Source organism: Myotis daubentonii, chromosome 5 (assembly GCF_963259705.1).
Source record: "Myotis daubentonii chromosome 5, mMyoDau2.1, whole genome shotgun sequence".
Classification (NCBI taxonomy): Eukaryota; Metazoa; Chordata; class Mammalia; order Chiroptera; family Vespertilionidae; genus Myotis; species Myotis daubentonii.
The window spans coordinates 25,378,245-25,396,695 of NC_081844.1; the positions used below are offsets into that span (position 1 = coordinate 25,378,245).

Consider the following 18,451-nt stretch of genomic DNA (forward strand, 5'->3'; position numbering starts at 1 on the left):
AGAAACATGGATGGGCTGCCTCCTGTGTGCCCCATACTGGGGATGGAGCCCACAACCCAGGCATGTGTCCTGACTAGGAATCAAACCAGCAACCTCTCGGTGCATAGGATGATGTTCAATCCAATGAGCCATACCAGCCAGGCTGTGCCAGGCATTTTTTTAACCATTTTTATCTCAGTTAACGCAATTCATCTACACACCAATACTGTGAACTAGACACTGTGATTTTACCCATTTTACAGATAAGTCTATTGAGGCACAAAGAGTTTAAATAATGCCCAAAGGGGCACAGCTAGTAAGTAGCAGAAACTGGGATTCAAATCAAGGGAGTCATTCTCCAGAGCTTGCACTCTTTTATTGTCAGCTTTTTATACTAGGTTTTAATGTGTTCAAGGTTCATCATGTTGTAGCAAGCATCATGACCTGGTGGGCTATGGGGGTCCCGTCAGTGTTGTGGCCATTTCTGCAGCTTCCAGGCCTCACCTAGAATTGTTGTTGTTGCTGGTATTGCTGTTTTGTAAATAATATTCCATTATATAGATATATCACATTTTTTATCCATCCAACAGATGATAAACACTTTGATTGTTTCCATTTTTTTACTATGATGAAAAATGCTGCTATAAACATACACGTACAAATTAAAATATTTTTCATTGTATTTATTGGGGTGACATTGGTTAATAACATTATATATGTTTTAAGTGTACAGTTCTATAATATATAATCTGTATATTGCATTGTATGTTTACCATCCAAAGTCAAATCTCCTTCAATCAACCTATATTTTCCCCTTTAACCCTTTACTACCTCCTCCCACCCCTCTTTCCCTCTGGTAACTACCATACTATTGTCTGTGTCTATGATTTTTTGTTTGTTTGCTTGTCTTGTTTGTTCATTTTTGCTTTCAGTTTTGTATTTTACATATGAGTGAAATCATAGGATTCTTGATTTATTTCTGCCTGAATTGTATCACTTAGCATGATATTCTCAAGATCCATCTATGTTGCACAAAGACAGAACTTCATGTTTCCTTATGGCAGAGTAGTATTCCATTTTATATAATAAGTACATCTTCTTTATCCAACCATCTATCGAAGGACACTTTGGTTGTTTCCATGTCTTGTCCATCATGAATAATGCTGCAATGAACATAGCCAAGCGTATATATTTGTGAATAAATGTTTTAAAAATTTCAGGTAGATATCCAAAGGCAATCCATTGAATGGGAGAAGGTATTTGCAAACAACACTTCTAATAAGGGGTTAATATCTAAAATATATAAAGAATTCATACAATTCAACAACAACAACAACAACAATCCAAATAAAAAATGGGAAGAGGACTTGAATAGACATTTCTCCCAAGAAGACATACAAATGGGGGCGTTGAGCCCTGGCTGGTTTGGCTCAGTGGATAGAGTGTTGGCCCAAGGACTGAAGTGCCCCAGGTTCAATTCTGGTAAAGGGATCCTACCTTGGTTGCAGGTTCCCCAACCTTGATTGGAGGTACATGTAGGAAGCAATCAATCAATGTATCCCTCTCACATCACTGTTTCTCTCTGTCTCTCTGCCTCTCCTTCTCCCTTCCACTCTCTTTAAAAATCAATGGAAAAATATGCTTGAGGTGAGGATTAACAACAAAAATAAAAATATATATATTTTTTTAAAGGAGGGGGTTGGAGAAAGAAAGAGAGAGACCAATTTGTTGTTCCATTTATTTATGCATTTGTTGGTTGATTCTTGTATATGCCCTGACCTGGGATTGAACCTGCTACTTTGGTGCATTGGGACCACACACCAACCAACTGAGCCACCCAGCCAGGGCCTTAGACAAGTTCTTGTTGACACCACCTGAAATCACAGACTTAGGCAGTTAGCAAAGTTATTGACAGGCATTTGCTATTATTTTGACAATGCCCTAGGGCAGTGATGGCGAATCTATGACACACGTGTCAGAGGTGACACATGAACTCATTTTTTTTGGTTGATTTTTCTTTGTTAAATGGCATTTAAATATATAAAATAAATATCAAAAATATAAATCTTTGTTTTACTATGGTTGCAAATATCAAAAAATTTCTATATGTGACACAGCACCAGAGTTAAGTTAGGGTTTTTCAAAATGCTGACACGCCGAGGTCAAAATGTTCACCATCACTGCCCTAGGGGCAGGCTGTTTGTCTCTCACTGAGATGAGCTTTCAGTGGAATAAAATATACACCAAATTTGGAGAAGACAGGGTTCCTGGAGAACTAAAGGGTCAGAACAAAATACTGACTGTGCTCTGGGGATAATGATGATGCTTTCAAAGAAGCTCCAAAAAATGTCAGCTCTCCCTGTTGTCTGCAAAGCCATCAGCTTTTGGCGGCCTCGCCACTAAGCTGGGGAGAGAAGGAGTGGAAAGAGTTCACAGTTGAAACACCACAGAGTCCTTCCTCACCAATCTTACCAAGCTTCGGCAGTTTCTCTCCGATGGACTATTTCAGTTTGTTCTGTGGCGTCGAGTAATTGTCAGAGTTTTGAAATTGTTGGTCTTAGTTGTTTTGCTTAAGCATTTGTTGTTTTCAGGACATCAAGTCTGCACACTTACATTCAGGAAGTCAGTCTCGCAGAAGCTGCACTCTTACCCACAACATGCTGCTCAAACTCACATGCGCCTGCATCAGCTCAACTCTAGAGAGATTCCTTCTTGGACACATCAGTTCTTTCCTGCTTACATTTTCCTCAGTGTATATTTCAATGTCCTACTACACTCTCCATTGACCTGAAATGTCCTCTGTACAGGCGTAGGCAAAAAAAGGTTTACAATTGTTGGTATGGAAAATAATACAATAATTAATAATAGTACCAGAATAAACTGTTTCACATACACACAACTGTAAGCCTACTTTTGCCCACCCCTGTTCCTTACCCTCATGTGGATCAAGAGTGAATTCTGTCAGTTTATCAGTAAAACCTTAAGCAATAGACTTAAGCCCTTTACACTTCAGTTACAAACCTGTAAACATAAGAGAACTTCTGTTTTGCACTGTTGTTAAAATTAAGTGGAACAACTCAACAACAAAAGACAACCCAATTTAAAAATGGACAAAAGAAAAAGAGGACTTACGTAATACTTTCAACAATAAAGATTTAAATAGCCTAGCCGGTATGGCTCAGTGGTGGAGGGTTGACCTAGGAACCAGGAGGTCCTCAGTTCGATTCCCAGATCAGGGCACATGCCCGGATTGCAGGCTAGATCCCCATTGTGGGGCTGATCGATGATTCTCTCTCATCATGGATGTTTCTATCTCTCTCTCCCACTCCTTTTGTCTCTGAAATCAATTTTTAAAAAATTTAAGATTTAAATAAATAAAATAAAAAATAAATAAATGAAAATGGACAGAAGATTTGAATAGACAATTCTTCCAAGATATGTGAATGACCAGTGAGTGTATGAAAAGTTGCTCAACATCATCACTCATTATGAAAACGAAAATCAAAAACATCAAAATAAGATGTCACTTCACAGCGATTAGTTTAAAGGGTTAAAATAAAAAAACAGCCCTAGTTGGTTTGGCTCAGTGGATAGAGCATTGGCCTGCGAACCAAAGGGTCCTGGGTCAATTCACATCAAGAGCACATGCCTTGGTTGCAGGCTCCTCCCAGGCACTGGTCTGGAGCGCATGCAGAAAGCAACCATTCAATGTTTTTGTCTCACATCGATGTTTCTCTCTGTCTTTCCCTCTCTCTTCCACTATCCCTAAAAAAATCAATGGGAAAATATCCTCAGGTGAGTAATAACAAAAATAATAAGAAGAATTTTAAAAAAGATTATTCAGCCATAAAAACATGCTGCAACATGGATTAACCATGATTGAAAACATGCTAGGTGACAGAATCCAGTCATAAAATACCACATATTGTATGATTCCATTAATGTCCAAAATAGGCAAATCCATAGAGACAGAAAGTAGATTACTGATGCTGTGGGGCTACGGTGGGCGGTGGGGTTCATGGAAGCAGGAATGAGGAGTGACTGCTAGTATGAATGAGGTTTTTTTTGGTGTTTTTTTTTAATTAAATCTTTATTGTTCAGATTATTACATTTGTTCCTCTTTTTCCCCCCCATAACTCCCCTCCTCCCAGTTCCCACCCCACCCTCCGCCCTCACTCCCCACCCACTGTCCTCATCCATAGGTGCACGATTTTTGTCCAGTCTCTTCCCACATCTCCCACACCCCTTTCCCCCCCAAGAATAGTCAGTCCATTCCCTTTCTGTATCCCTGATTCTATTATAATCGACAGTTCATTCTGTTCATCAGATTATTTATTCACTTGATTTTTAGATTCACTTGTTGATAGATGTGTATTTGTTGTTCATAATTTGTATCTTTACCTTTTTCTTCTTCTTCCTCTTCTTAAAGGATACCTTTCAGCATTTCATATAATACTGGTTTGGTGGTGATGAACTCCTTTAGCTTTTTCTTATCTGTGAAGCTCTTTATCTGACCTTCAATTCTGAATGATAGCTTTGCTGGGTAAAGTAATCTTGGTTGTAGGTTCTTGCTATTCATCACTTTGAATATTTCTTGCCACTCCCTTCTGGCCTGCATAGTTTCTGTTGAGAAATCAGCTGACAGTCGTATGGGTACTCCCTTGTAGGTAACTGAGTTTCTTTTTCTTGCTGCTTTTAAGATTCTCTCTTTGTTTTTTACTCTTGGCATTTTAATGATGATGTGTCTTGGTGTGGTCCTCTTTGGATTCCTTTTGTTTGGGGTTCTCTGTGCTTCCTGGACTTGTAAGTCTATTTCTTTTACCAGGTAGGGGAAGTTTTCTGTCATTATTTCTTCAAATAGGTTTTCAATATCTTGCTCTCTCTCTCTTCTTCTGGCATCCCTATAATTCAGATGTTGGTACGCTCGAAGCTGTCCCAGAGGCTCCTTACACTATCTTCGTATTTTTGGATTCTTTTTTCATTTTGCTTTTCCGGTTGGATGTTTTTTGCTTCTTCACATTTCAAATCTTTGACTTGATTCTTGCAATCCTCTGGTCTGCTGTTTGGAGTCTGTATAATATTCTTTATTTCAGTCAGTGTATGCTTAATTTCTAGTTGGTCCTTTATCACAACATCAAGGGTCTCACTAGATTTCTTGAGGATCTCACTAAATTTATCGGCGGTTTCTAGAAAGTTCTTGAAAAATCTAAAAGTGTGGTTTTGAACTCTATATCCAGTAATTTGCTGTCCTCCATTTCTGTCATTTGTGTCCTGTTTCTTTGTCTCAGCATTTTTTATGCTTCACTGTGTTGATAGAGTGGCTTTCTGTGCTAAGTGTCCTATAGGGCCCGGTAGCTCAGCCTCCCCAATTACCTGAGGTAGACACTCTTGGTGCACCCCCTTGTGGGCTTTGTGCACAGTCTTGTTGTAGTTAAGCCTTGATTGTTGTAGATAACACTGGGAGGATTTGACCTCCAGGCTAATTGGCTGTGAGAATCAGCTGTGTCTACGGTTGGAGAACTTCTGTGCTGAAGACACCCTATGGGGCAAGACTTGCTTCAGTGGGGCTTTGGTGCTCACTGAGTCTGCCCCCTGAGTGTGTCCCTTATGGATCTGCGGAGATATAATTGGATGGTCCCACTCTGACCATTGGGTACACTGGCTCTTGGATCTAAGAAGGTGCTAATCTAGCCTCTGCCTGAGGCTACCCTGCAGAATCCAGCTGTAAAGCAATGCAAGTTGCCCTGGGACCTTGGGAAGCTTCAGTTTGTTAAGTAATTTTCAGTTTACAAAGGGCCGGGCCTTTCATAGGCAAAAGCCTCCGTGCACAGCTTGGGCGGGGTGGAGACCCAGGGGATCAACTGGGCGGACAGAGCGTGCAGTATGGCTAGTCTCAATCCTGTCCTCAGAGGCCCCAGCAATCGCTGCGTGTGCCTCCAAGAGAAAGCTGCCCTCGAGTTCCGACTGATGCCACACCATCCTGTTTCTCCCGTATGAGTCTGGGTCCCCAGAGACTCGCCCGGAACTGGATCTCAGAGCCTGAGACTCCCTCCCGATTGAAAAAGACAATCATGACCTCAGCTGCCAGCCCTCTCCACATGCACCTCCGCACCTTTGTATTTTACTTCTGTACCGCACCTCCTCTGAGTCTTGGTATGCTTTTCTCTTTCCTTCTAGTTGTAGAATTTCCACTCAGCCAGCCTTGCTGTGGTTCTGGATGATGTCTGTTCCATCTTCTAGTTGTATTTTTAAAGTGCTTGTGCGAGGCAGCAATCTCTGGTGTTTACCTATGCCTCCATCTTAGTTTCTCCTCTGTGATCTGAATGAGTTTCTTTTAGAGGAGTTGGAAATGTTCTAAAGTTAGATTGTGGTGATGATCACACAACACTATAATTTTTTTAAAAATATATTTTTATTGATTTCAGAGAGGAAGGGAGAGGTAGAGAGAGACAGAAACATCAATGATGAGAATCATTGATTGGATGCCTCTTGCACACCCCCTACTGGGGATGGAGACTGCAACCTGGGCATGTGCCCTTTCAGTCCGCAGGCCGATGCTCTATCCACAGAGCCAAACAAGCTAGGGCAACTCCATGAATAGTTTAAGGTCACTGAACTGTACAGTTTAAATGGGTGAATGTTATGGTATGTGAGCTACCTCTCAAAAAAAGCCATAAATTAAAAAATTCAGTCCTAATTGCTTTGGCTCAATGGATAGAGCGTTAGCTTTCCATTTTTGTTTTATTGTTGCAGTGTGTCTCATTGTGTATCTGTGAGATGTGTGGAATTGAAGACCATGCGTACTTTCTTCACGACAGTATCTTCAGAGCCAACCACAGAGCCTATCACAGAAGAGACACTCTATGTTTGTTGATGAATGAATTAATAAATGAATTTGCATAACTGTTCTACATTTCTAAGGACCAATGCATTTTTAATTCTCTCTCTTTCTTAGCTGCTGGCTCCACCCAGAAAAGGGATTTATATGGGGCTTCCTTGGACCAGTCTGCGCCATCCTCTTTGTGAGTGATGACATCAGAGCATCCTTAACACTCAGTTTAGGGTGAATAGGATTATAAGGAGGCGGGAGGATGACATGAGCAAGAATGTCCCTGTGTTGTCTTGGGTTTGCTTTGGTTTTCTAAGACTCCTCCTAAAACTACAAGCTCTAACACTGTTACTAAATATGAAAAATACTTCAATGTGGAATTTCTGTTGGATGGGCTAGACTAGAGATAACAGACTAAAATTTTATTCACTAAATTGTGTGTGTTCTCCTAAAGGTCAATCTAGCTTTCTTTCTGATGACCCTCTGGATTTTGAAAAGCAAACTCTCTTCGCTCAACAGTGATGTGTCCACCCTCAAGAATACAAGGTAAAATGGAGAAGAGGGTGACAACCCCACAGACATGTGTGGTCCCAAGAGCAAATCCATGTGCCTCAGCATCCCTGACGTCCCTTCTCGGGGTCTTCTGAGGGAACCCAGCGTAAAGAGATGCAGCTGTCCTCCAGTGGCAGCCAGCTTGGATTCAGTTGTAGTCAGCTGACTTCCCAGCTACAATGTTCTGTTTCAAATCCCATCTTGTAACTCCCTCAGCAACAGGAAGAATTGACATTGGTTGATAAACAATCAACCTATGATAAACAAGCAGCAGTTCTACAACAAAAGTACAAAGAACCTGTATGCACTTAGAAAAATCTGTGACTCCTCCCACAACCCAGTCTACACTTCCATACCCACTCTCAGTCAGGCTCCCTCTCACCCCTCTCCAGTGTCCTTTCTACATTTTGCATGTCATTTTTCCGCTGTATTAGTCATTGGAATAGCCTGTAACCTTTATGAAAATAGAAATCTTGCCTCTGTGACTTTTAATGCCCAAGCCCCAGCACACAGCCTGATGCACAGAACACACTCGGTAATGTTGGTTAGATAAAATTAGGCATCACCATGGAGCATTATAAAAAAAAAATTTTTTTTTAAGCTTACATTATGAAGTGTCACAACTCTACTCAATTCAATCCAAATGCCATCCTGGACCCAAGTAGCATTTCTATTGTGGAGAATCATTGACAGTAAAGGTCAAAGCTAAACTCAAGTCTGTTTGTGAACTCACCACCCACAGGGGAAGTCAGGAGTATTCATTGGGTGGAGATGCGAATGGTCTTGATCCTGTTGCTCTGGGTGCATACGGGCCTCTCTTCTCCTCCTACCAAGGATGCTGACATTTAAAGCGATAGCTCAGCTCTTCATCTTGGGCTGCACGTGGTGTCTGGGAATCCTGCAGGTGGGTCCAGCTGCTCACGCCATGGCCTATCTCTTCACCATCATCAACAGCCTGCAGGGCATCTTCATCTTCCTGGTGTACTGTCTCCTCAGCCAGCAGGTACCACTGTCCACCTCCCACCCAGGACTCTTTCCATTCTCACTCCTCTCAGTGAGGTGACTCAGAGCATGCTTTGTCTCTGCAGGTCCGGGAGCAATACAGGAAATGCTGGAAGGGCGTCAGGAAAACCAAAACAGAGTCTGAGCAATACACCCTCTCCAGCGGAATCCTGTCGGATGCCCCTAAACCCAGTGTGGTAAGGTCATGCATTGCTCCCAGAGCACTTCACTAACTGATAGAGTACCTCATGCCCAACACACTGGAAGACCTGGGTACATAGCAGGTGATGCCCTAGGATGGCTCCCACTGAATTTACTCTTCGATTCCTTAACCACTAGCAATGGTCTCACTTAGAAAATACATATTTTTCTCTTACTCCTTAGGACTGCATTCATCTTGACGTTTACACATTAGCACTCTTATTGAACACCTTCTGTGTGCCATGCATGGTTAACTAAATAAGCAAGAATCAATTATCTGAAGCAGGGATGCCCATGCCATTCAGACCTGCATTATCTTACTTTTCATCCACCTCTATCTCAGCACCACACAACAAAAAGGCAAAAATGGGGGAAATGATGTACATATTTAAGAATTAAATGGAAATAAGTGTTAGCTAGCACTTTAGACTTAAAGAGCCTTCCTGATATTTTCAGCACCCTCCATCCGCTGTAAAACCAGGAAGGAAAAGCCATCATTGCATCTGATAATTCATGGCAATGATTACTAAGAACCACCAGTGGTTTAGATTGACCAAGTTCTTTTAAAAAAATTTTTTAGACATAGAAAGTTCTTTTACTTACAGTTTCTCACCTCTTCTTCCATCTTCCATTAAACGCCTTGCATCTTCTTCCCCATTTAAAGGAGCCTACTATGCCCGCCTACTGTGGCTCAGTGGTTGAGCATTGACCCATGAACCAAGAGGCCCCTGGTTCAATTCCTGGTCAGGGCACACTCCTGAGTTGCGGGTTTGATCCCCAGTAGGGCCCATGCAGGAGGCAGCCGATAAAAATGTTTCTAGTTCTCTATCCCTCTACCTTCCTCACTCTCAAATAATAAAACATATTTTAAAATAATTTTTTTTCAAAGAAGTCTAGTATACTCCCAGGAAGTCCTGTATATCTTTCACCTGTTCACTCATCTTCCACCAGCACTGGTTTCACTTTTGAATCTTCTATCCCCTTTCCCTTTCTCAGCAAATATTCGTATCATATATTCCACAGAGAAAATCTGAGTCATTGTGATGACTCTGTGAACTGTACCCTCTCAACCACACATACGTTAGCATGCACCTTCTCCACATTGCCATAATATTCACATTATTTCCCCTTCTCTCTGAAGACAAATTTCACCTTCATTTTGAATCCCGACATTCTTGCCTTATCTATTATTCTTACGCTATTGTTCACACATTCTCTCTCCTCCCTCTTTGTCTTTCTCCCACCCTTATCCCCTTCATTCTTCCCTCACCTTCTCAAAAGCATTCTTCCCAATGTTGTAGCAACATGTTTGATTTTTTTCCATCTTACAAACATGTACCATTTGGCCTACCATTTTCTTCTAGCTACCAGCCAAGAGCTGATTTTTCTCTGTCTCTGTTTCATTGCCTTAAATTCATTCCCTCAAATTCATTCCCTCAATTCATATATTTTGGCTTCTTTCCCCCATCATTCCACCAAAGCAAATATCTCTTAGGTTTACAATGATGTCTGTGCCCCTAAAATCCTTCCAGAAACTTTTTATACTATTTATCACTCTTTCTAATGAAACACTCCATCCTTATCAATCTAGAATCTACTTAAATGGCCCTCCTCCATGTCTTTCTCCATTATATATCCACCATTAGCTTTTCTCTCTTTGTTTCTGTTATAGCTTCAACCAATGGATTGAGTACAGAACAATTTAAATTCTCATTAAATTATTTCTTCCTAAGAGATAGAATTCATTCCTTAGATTCAGTCACCATATAGATGCAAATGATGGCCACATACGTTTCTCTAGCTCTGAGAACCAGAGGAGTATTTCCAGTTACTTGACATCTTTGATATTACCAAGGCACCTTAAACTCAGCCTTCCAATTTATGACTCACCATCTTTACCCTAATCCCATCCTTTTCCATGGTGTCTTTCTCTCTCTGACTGGCACTACATCCATTCCTTGCGCAAGTTTGAAACCTGAAGGTCACTCCACAGTTACCTTATTTCCCACTAAAACCTATCAATTATACAGCTTTTTTTTTTAATATATTTTATTGATTTTTTACAGAGAGGAAGGGAGAGAGATAGAGAGCTAGAAACATCGATGAGAGAGAAACATCGATCAGCTGCCTCCTGCACATCTCCTACTGGGGATGTGCCCGCAACCAAGGTATATGCCCTTGACCGGAATCGAACCTGGGACCCTTCAGTCCGCAGGCTGACGCTCTATCCACTGAGCCAAACCGGTTTCGGCAATTATACAGCTTTGTTGTTCTTTTCTTCTCAGTATGTGCCAGATGACTCAGTCTCCGTCACCCCCTCCTGAGCCAGGCTGCCATCTTCATGTCTGAACCACTGCAATACCCTTCTGACTGACTACCCCTTCCTACTCTTGTCTCCTTCCAATGCCTCTATACACAGAAGTCAGAGAGATCCTTTCAAAACACAAATGAAATCATGCCACTCCTGTGTTACACCTGTTACATGTACTTTCTCTTGTGTTCAGTTCTGAATAATTTCCTGAAGTACACTATTTATAAACTTTTCTTGTTGAATTTTGGGGTGATATTGGTTTAAAAAACAGACACGTTTCAAGTGTACAACCAATAAAACATCATCTGCACACTGCATCGTGTGCTCAACGCCCAAAGCAAAGTCTCTTTGCATCCATTTATCCCCCCTTTGCCCACCTCCACCTCTCCCCACCCACCTTTTACTCTTGCTATCATCATACTTTTGCCCATGTTTATATGTCATATGTATATATTTTTGCTTAATCCCTTCACCTTTATTCACCCAGCTCCTCAAAATCCCTCCCATCTGACAGCTGTCAGTCTGTTCTATGTATCTATGCTTCTGTTTCTATTTTGCTAAATTATCTTGTTCATTAGATTCCACATATAAGTGAATTCATGTGGTATTTGTCTTTCTTTGACTGGCCTATTTCACTTTGCATAGTAATTTCCAGGTCATTCATGCTGTGGTAAAGAATAAGATTTCCTTCTTTTTTTATAGCCACATAGTATTCCATTGTGTAAATGTACCAACAGCTTTTTTATCCACTCATCTACTGATGGACACTTTGGCTGCTTCCAAATCTTGGCTATTGTAAATAATGCTGCAATGAACATAGGGGTGCACATATTTTTTGAATTAGTGCTTTGGGTTTCTTTAGCTATGTTCCCACTGTCCTCATCCATAGGTGCACGATTTTTGTCCAGTCTCTTCCCACATCTCCCACACCCCTTTCCCCCCCAAGAATAGTCAGTCCATTCCCTTTCTGTATCCCTGATTCTATTATAATCAACAGTTCATTCTGTTCATCAGATTATTTATTCACTTGATTTTTAGATTCACTTGTTGATAGATGCGTATTTGTTGTTCATAATTTGTATCTTTACCTTTTACTTCCTCTTCCTCTTCTTAAAGGATACCTTTCAGCATTTCATATAATCCTGGTTTGGTGGTGATGAACTCCTTTAGCTTTTCCTTATCTGTGAGGCTCTTTATCTGACCTTCAATTCTGAATGATAGCTTTGCTGGATAAAGTAATCTTGGTTGTAGGTTCTTGCTATTCATCACTTTGAATATTTCTTGCCACTCCCTTCTGGCCTGCAAAGTTTCTGTAGAGAAATCAGCTGACAGTCGTATGGGTATTCCCTTGTAGGTAACTGAGTTTCTTTCTCTTGCTGTTTTTAAGATTCTCTCTTTATCTTTTGCTCTTGGCATTTTAATGATGATATGTCTTGGTGTGGTCCTCTTTGGATTCCTTTTGTTTGGGGTTCTCCGCGCTTCTTGGACCTGTAAGTCCATTTCTTTCACCAGGTGGGGGAAGTTTTCTGTCATTATTTCTTCAAATAGGTTTTCAATATCTTGGTCTCTCTCATCTTCTGGCACCCCTATAATTCTGATGTTGGTACGCTTGAAGCTGTCCCAGAGGCTCCTTACACTATCCTCGCATTTTTGGATTCTTTTTTCATTTTGCTTTTCCGGTTGGGTGTTTTTTGCTTCCTCGCATTTCAAATCATTGACTTGATTCTTGCGCTCCTCTGGTCTGCTGTCGGGAGTCTGTATAATATTCGTTATTTCAGTCCGTGTATGCTTAATTTCTAGTTGGTTCCCCAATATAACATCGAGGGTCTCATTAGTTTTCTTGTAGATCTCATTAAGTTTATCGGCGGCTTCTAAACAGTTCTTGAGAGACCTTAAAAGTGTGGTTCTGAACTCTATATCTTCCATTGACAATTTTGTCCTGTTTCTTTGTCTCCGCATTTTGTTATGCTTCCTTGGTGCACCCCCTAGTGGTCTTTGTTCGCAGTCTTATAGTTAAACCTTGATTGTTGTAGCTAATACTAGGGAGGGTTTGACCTCCAGGCCAAGTGGCTATGAGAATCAGCTGTGTCAGCAGTGAGAGAACTTCTGTCCTCTAGGGAGGTGCTAATCTAGCCTTTGCCTGAGGCTATCTGGCAAATGCCTCTGTGCAGGGCTTGGGCAGGGCAGGTCGAACAGGATCAACAGCGTGGGCCGGAGAGAGCAGTTATGGCGGCTCTCAGTCCTGTCCCCAGGGGCTCTGCCTCTCTGAGTTCCAGCACCCACTGCAAAGCTCAGAGAGAAAGCTGCACTCGCTCTGACCTAAGCCAGACAGTCCCGCTTCTCCCGTTTGAGTCTGGGTCCCTAAAGACTCGCCTGTATCTGGAGCTCAGAGTCTGCGACTCCCTTCCGATTGAAAACGCCAACCGGGCTCTCCGCTGCCAGCCCGCTCCGCGCACTCCGCACCTCAGAATTTGACTTCAGCACTGCGCCTCCTCTGAGTGTCCGTATGCGTTTCTCTTTCCTCCTAGTTGTAGGACTTCCACTCAGTCAGCATTCCTGTGGTTCTGCGTGATGTCCGTTCCGTCTTTTAGTTTCACTTTTGAAGTAGTTGTTCAAAGCAGCAAACTCCAGCGTTAACCTATGCCGCCATCTTGGTTCTCCCTCCAAAAATTTTTTTCTAATACTCACCCAAAGATATGCTTAGAGAGAAGGGAAGGGAGAGAGAGGTGTGAGGGCAAAACACCTATTAGCTGCCTCTCGCACTCTCCCTAACTAGGGATAGAACCCACAACGCAGGTGCCCTAACTTGGAATCAAACCCACAATCTTTCAGTGTCTGGGACAATGCTTCAACCAACTGAGCCACACTTGGCCAGGGCCCATGTTTAATTTTTTGAGGAAACTCCTTACTGTATCCTACGGCAGCTGCACCATTTGTTCTTCATTTGCTCTGTGCTAAAGTGGGGAAAGGCCAATGGGCAGAGAGTGTGTGCTGGTCAAATCCATCCCCTTTCTTCTCAGTGACCCCCAACATGTGACACCTTCCCATTAGTGCCCATTCTCAAGCATGACAAAACCCAGTCCCTCAGGCAGACCCTCAAAATGTTAGAATGTTGGTGGTACAATTCAGTCATCTCCTGTGGCAAGATGGTGCCATGAATTTTCCTACTGGCTTCAATGCAGCTGGTGTCATACTCAGTTAGGTGCAGGATCCTCTCAAGCGATCTCTGGATTTTTCACAAAGGAAATGGATTCATGTATTGTTGGTGAATTGATGTGTCCATGAGGGGAAGGAAGTCTGGAGCTTCCTATTCTGCCATCTTGCTGACATTACCCTAATCTCCCTTCTTTGAGTAAGGACACACGTCATATTGGGTTAGAGCTCCCCCTAATGTCCTTATTTTAATTTAAAACCTCTTTTAAAACCCTTTGTCTAAGTAGAGTCATGTTCTGAGGTCCTGGAGGTTAGGATTTCAACATATGAATTTTTAGGGGATATAATTCAACCAATAACAATGCTATAACATGAATGACCCTCTAAAACATTAGGCTAGGTAAAAAAAAAAATCAGATATAATAGGTTATAGATTGGACAATTCTATTTATATGAAATATCCAGTATAGGTAAATCTGTGGAGACAGACAGTAGATTGGATGTTGCCAGGAGCCTGGAGAGGATGATGGGAAATGACTACCTAATGAACATGGAGTCCTCTTGAGGTGATGAAAATGTTTTAGAACTAGATAGAGGGGATGAGTGCATATAGCAAATGTACTAAATGCCACTGAATCATACACTTTAAAATGATTTAATTTATGTTATGTGAATTTTATATATTACATAAGTTTATAAATTTGATATTAAGTGAAAGTGTGTTTATGTGCTTATGTGTGTATAAAGAGATAAAACAATGTGACAAAAGAATAATTGGTTAAAGGTACATAAATGTTCCTTTAAATTTTCCAGGAAAAAAAAATGAGAAAAGACTTGAATATTTATTTATTTACTTATTTATTAGCCATTTCCATCATTTTAGTTTTATCTCTTCCCCAGGTAAAAGATGATGGAACGACAGCAGAAAAGAGAAAATTAAGTCAATTCTAAGAAAACTAAAGGTGAGTGATTAAAGAAAAACAGGTAAAATTATATGATTTTTGTCCTTTTCTGTCTGACTTATTTCACTTATGTCTTAATACTCTCAGGATTGATGTTGCAAATGGCAATATTTAATCTTTTCTATGACTGAATAGTATTCCATTGCATATATGTACCACATCTTCTTTATTAATTCATCCATCAATGGACACATAGGTTGTTTACATATCTTGACTATTATAATTAGTACTGCAATGAACATAGGGGTATACATATCTTTTTTAATTTGTTTTTTATACTCTTCAGATAGATACTCAGAAGAAAAATTGCTAAGTTATATTGAATTATATATAACTAGGGGCCCGGTGCACGAAATTCGTGCACTGGGTGTGGGGGGGGGGAGGGGAGTGTCCCTCAGCCCAGCCTGCCCCCTCTCACATACTGGGAGCCCTCAGGCGTTGACCCCCATCACCCTCCGATCGCCTGATCGGCCCCTTGCCCAGGCCTGACGCCTCCACCAGAGGTGTCAGGCTTAGACAGGGGACACCCATCTCCCCCTGATCACTGGCTCTGGCCCCCGCCCAGGCCTGAGGCCTCTGGCCCAGGAATCATGCCTGGGCAGGGGACCCCCATCTCCCTCTGATCGCTTGCTCCACCCCCCACCCAAGCCTGATGCTTCTGACCCAGGCTTCAGGCCTGGGCAAGGGGACCATCATATCCCCCCAATCCCCGGCTCTGCCCCCCACCCAGGCCTGATGCCTCGGCCAGAGGAGTTGACCCTCATCACCCTCGGATCACCAATCACCGGATCGGCCCCTTGACCAGGCTTGAGGCCTCCGGCAGAGGTTTCAGACCTGGGCAGGGGACCCCCAGCTCCCCGCGGTTGCAGGCTCCGCCCCTGCCCAGGCCTAACGCCTCTGGCCTAGGCGTCCGGCCCAGGCAGCGGGGACCTGCAGTGGCAGTGGGGGGCGCCGCGATCGTGGGCTCCGCTTTAGGCCCAGGCAAGGGACCCCTAGCTCCCGGGACTGCCAGCTTCGACCGTGTCCAGCTCCCATCGCTGGCTCCACCCCTACTTCCTGCTATCACTGGCCAGGGCGGCAAAGGCGCCTGATTCTCTGATCATGGCTGGGGGGCAGGGCAAAGGCGGCCCCAGGGCCGCCTTTGCCCTGCCCCCCAGCTCTTGGCTCCCCCCTGGGTTTCCGATCACTGTCAGTGGCAGGGGGCTTCTTCCTGCTTTCCCTCTCGCCTCCCTGCATTGTTCCTACATATGCAAATTAACCACCATCTTGTTGGCAGTTAACTGCCAATCTTAGTTGGCAGTTAACTGTCAATCTTAGTTGGCAGTTAACTGCCAATCATAGTTGGCAGTTAATTTGCATATAGCCCTGATTAGCCAATGAAAAGGGTATCGTCGTACGCCAATTACCATTTTTCTCTTTTATTAGATAGGATGGTAACATTATGACATATAATGCTGTTAACCAATGCTACCTCAATAAGGAAGGAAGGAAGGAAGGAAGGAAGGAAGGAAGGAAGGAAGGAAGGAAGGAAGGAAGGAAGGAAGGAAGGAATATATGGATATATTCCACAGACTATCTCCCTGGTTAAACTTTTCTCAGTAGAATGAAGTTTTTTGTTTTGTTTTGTGTGTGTTTTTGGTGATAATGTCTAAACTTTTCAAAATGTGAGTATCTCTCAATATAATATTTTCTGGCCCATGATTACACAGGAAAAGTTTATATCTTGAGCTAAATACATAATTTCAAATAAAACAATGTATAGAAAAAGTGCCCCAAGTGAAAACAAAGGAAAGTGTGTGTCTCAGATATTGCTGGTGCTAAGAGAGGTCATCATAACATCACACTCAATGTCAGTCATTCCTTCTTATTGTGTGCTTGTCCTGAACTTGTTTCCTCAGGACCTTCTACATTTTGCCAAAAGCAACGGTTATTCTATACAATGAGTCAGACCTCCAAAAGTTGAGGGAATAAAAAGAAAATCTTGGAAATGTAAGCAATGGAGTAGAAATATGACTTCTTACCAAACACCTATTAACAACTATGTTTATTTTGCAGTCAAAAGGAAGCAATGTTTTAAGTATTTTATATCCTAACATGATATTTTATTACTGACACATAAATCTTTAATTGGTTTTAGCTATATTTCAGGAAATTGGTGGAGAGTTATAATACAATCTTTCCCATTTAAAATAATGGACTATAGGGTCAAAATGGACAGTTTCGTGTGCATCTGCTTTTTAGGAATAACTGATAGTAAGCAGTAGGTACCTGAATTAAGAAAATGTTAGTATGGTTAGTATATGAAAATGGCAAAAATATGAAGGTGTATGCAAAGAATTAATAATTGAGGCAAATATCTAGAATACTAACAATTTCTTTATCATCTTTTTCTCTTACCCTGTTCTTTAGGACAACATGACTCAGTTACAAATAACTTTAATCGTAGCTTGTCCATCCGTTCATCCATCCATTTATCCATTCACCCATCCATCTTTGAAGCAAGTCAACATGCCAGGTGTGAGAATCACCACGGCCCACTTCTCCATATCTTAATTTTTCTTTCCAAATTTCTGCCTGCTGCAGCTTTTCCTGTGCAATAAACATTGCTTTGTCCATGTTCCTTGGCTATCAGTTACACAAAAATGAATATAGCAGGTTCCTTGCCATCAGGGCGCTCATAGTCCATGGCAGCGTTACTCAAAATGTGGTGCATGAACTGGTATTGGCCCTTGAGGAAAAAAGAACCTTGGGATAGACTGTAAATCAACAACATCACTAAGCTTTAGTTCAACTGACATTTATTCCATAACAAGATTTTATCAAAAAAGGAAACAGTGTGTTGTGTAACTTTCTGGTGCAAGCTCCTGCTCTCCATGCAGACTGTCACCACTGCTGAGTACTGGTCTAGAGCAGTGGTCAGCAAACTGCAGCTCGCGATCCACATGCAGCTCTTTGGCCTCTTGAGTATGACTCTTCCTAAGCCTTAGGAGTACCCTAATTAAGTTAATAACAATGTACATACCTATATAGTTTAAGTTTAAAAAATTTGGCTCTCAAAAGAAATTTTAATCATTGTACTGTTGATATTTGGCTCTGTTGACTAATGAGTTTGCCGACCACTGGTCTAGAGTCTTCTTGCAAAGTAGATTTCATGACAAATGTCAAAACCAATCTATACGGTCTAGATTGTGTGGTGCGCTGATTTGAGAAGCTCTATCCAAGCTCAGAAGTAGAAAGCAATGAGATTGATTAGTAATTTCTGCCATGGGCTTGGAACTAGAGAGTGGTGGTATGGTACAAGGAATTTGCTGATCATTACCTATTATGGGTCAGGTCCTTAACATATGTCACTTTTATTACTGCTTCCACCCTGGTTCCACCTTATTGCCACCTATCTTACTCAGCTTTGGCCTGAACACCACTATTGGTAACTCACTCTACCTTGGCCTTGCCTGTGACTTT

General features: G+C 41.9%; 1 protein-coding gene across 1 annotated transcript in view; it reads left to right on the top strand.

The window, feature by feature from the left end:
* LOC132234520 (adhesion G protein-coupled receptor E2-like) overlaps nucleotides 1–14,989 on the top strand; it is a gene marked incomplete at its 5' end in the record, with an annotated part of 21,208 nt that extends 6,219 nt beyond the window's left edge. Inside the window, 5 exons of the mRNA XM_059695472.1 lie at nucleotides 6,935–7,001; nucleotides 7,263–7,354; nucleotides 8,195–8,363; nucleotides 8,449–8,559; nucleotides 14,928–14,989. Of these exons, the coding sequence (XP_059551455.1) occupies nucleotides 6,935–7,001; nucleotides 7,263–7,354; nucleotides 8,195–8,363; nucleotides 8,449–8,559; nucleotides 14,928–14,978 (490 nt within the window). The remainder of the gene's footprint in view (nucleotides 1–6,934; nucleotides 7,002–7,262; nucleotides 7,355–8,194; nucleotides 8,364–8,448; nucleotides 8,560–14,927) is intronic.
* Nucleotides 14,990–18,451: the final 3,462 nt, after the last annotated feature.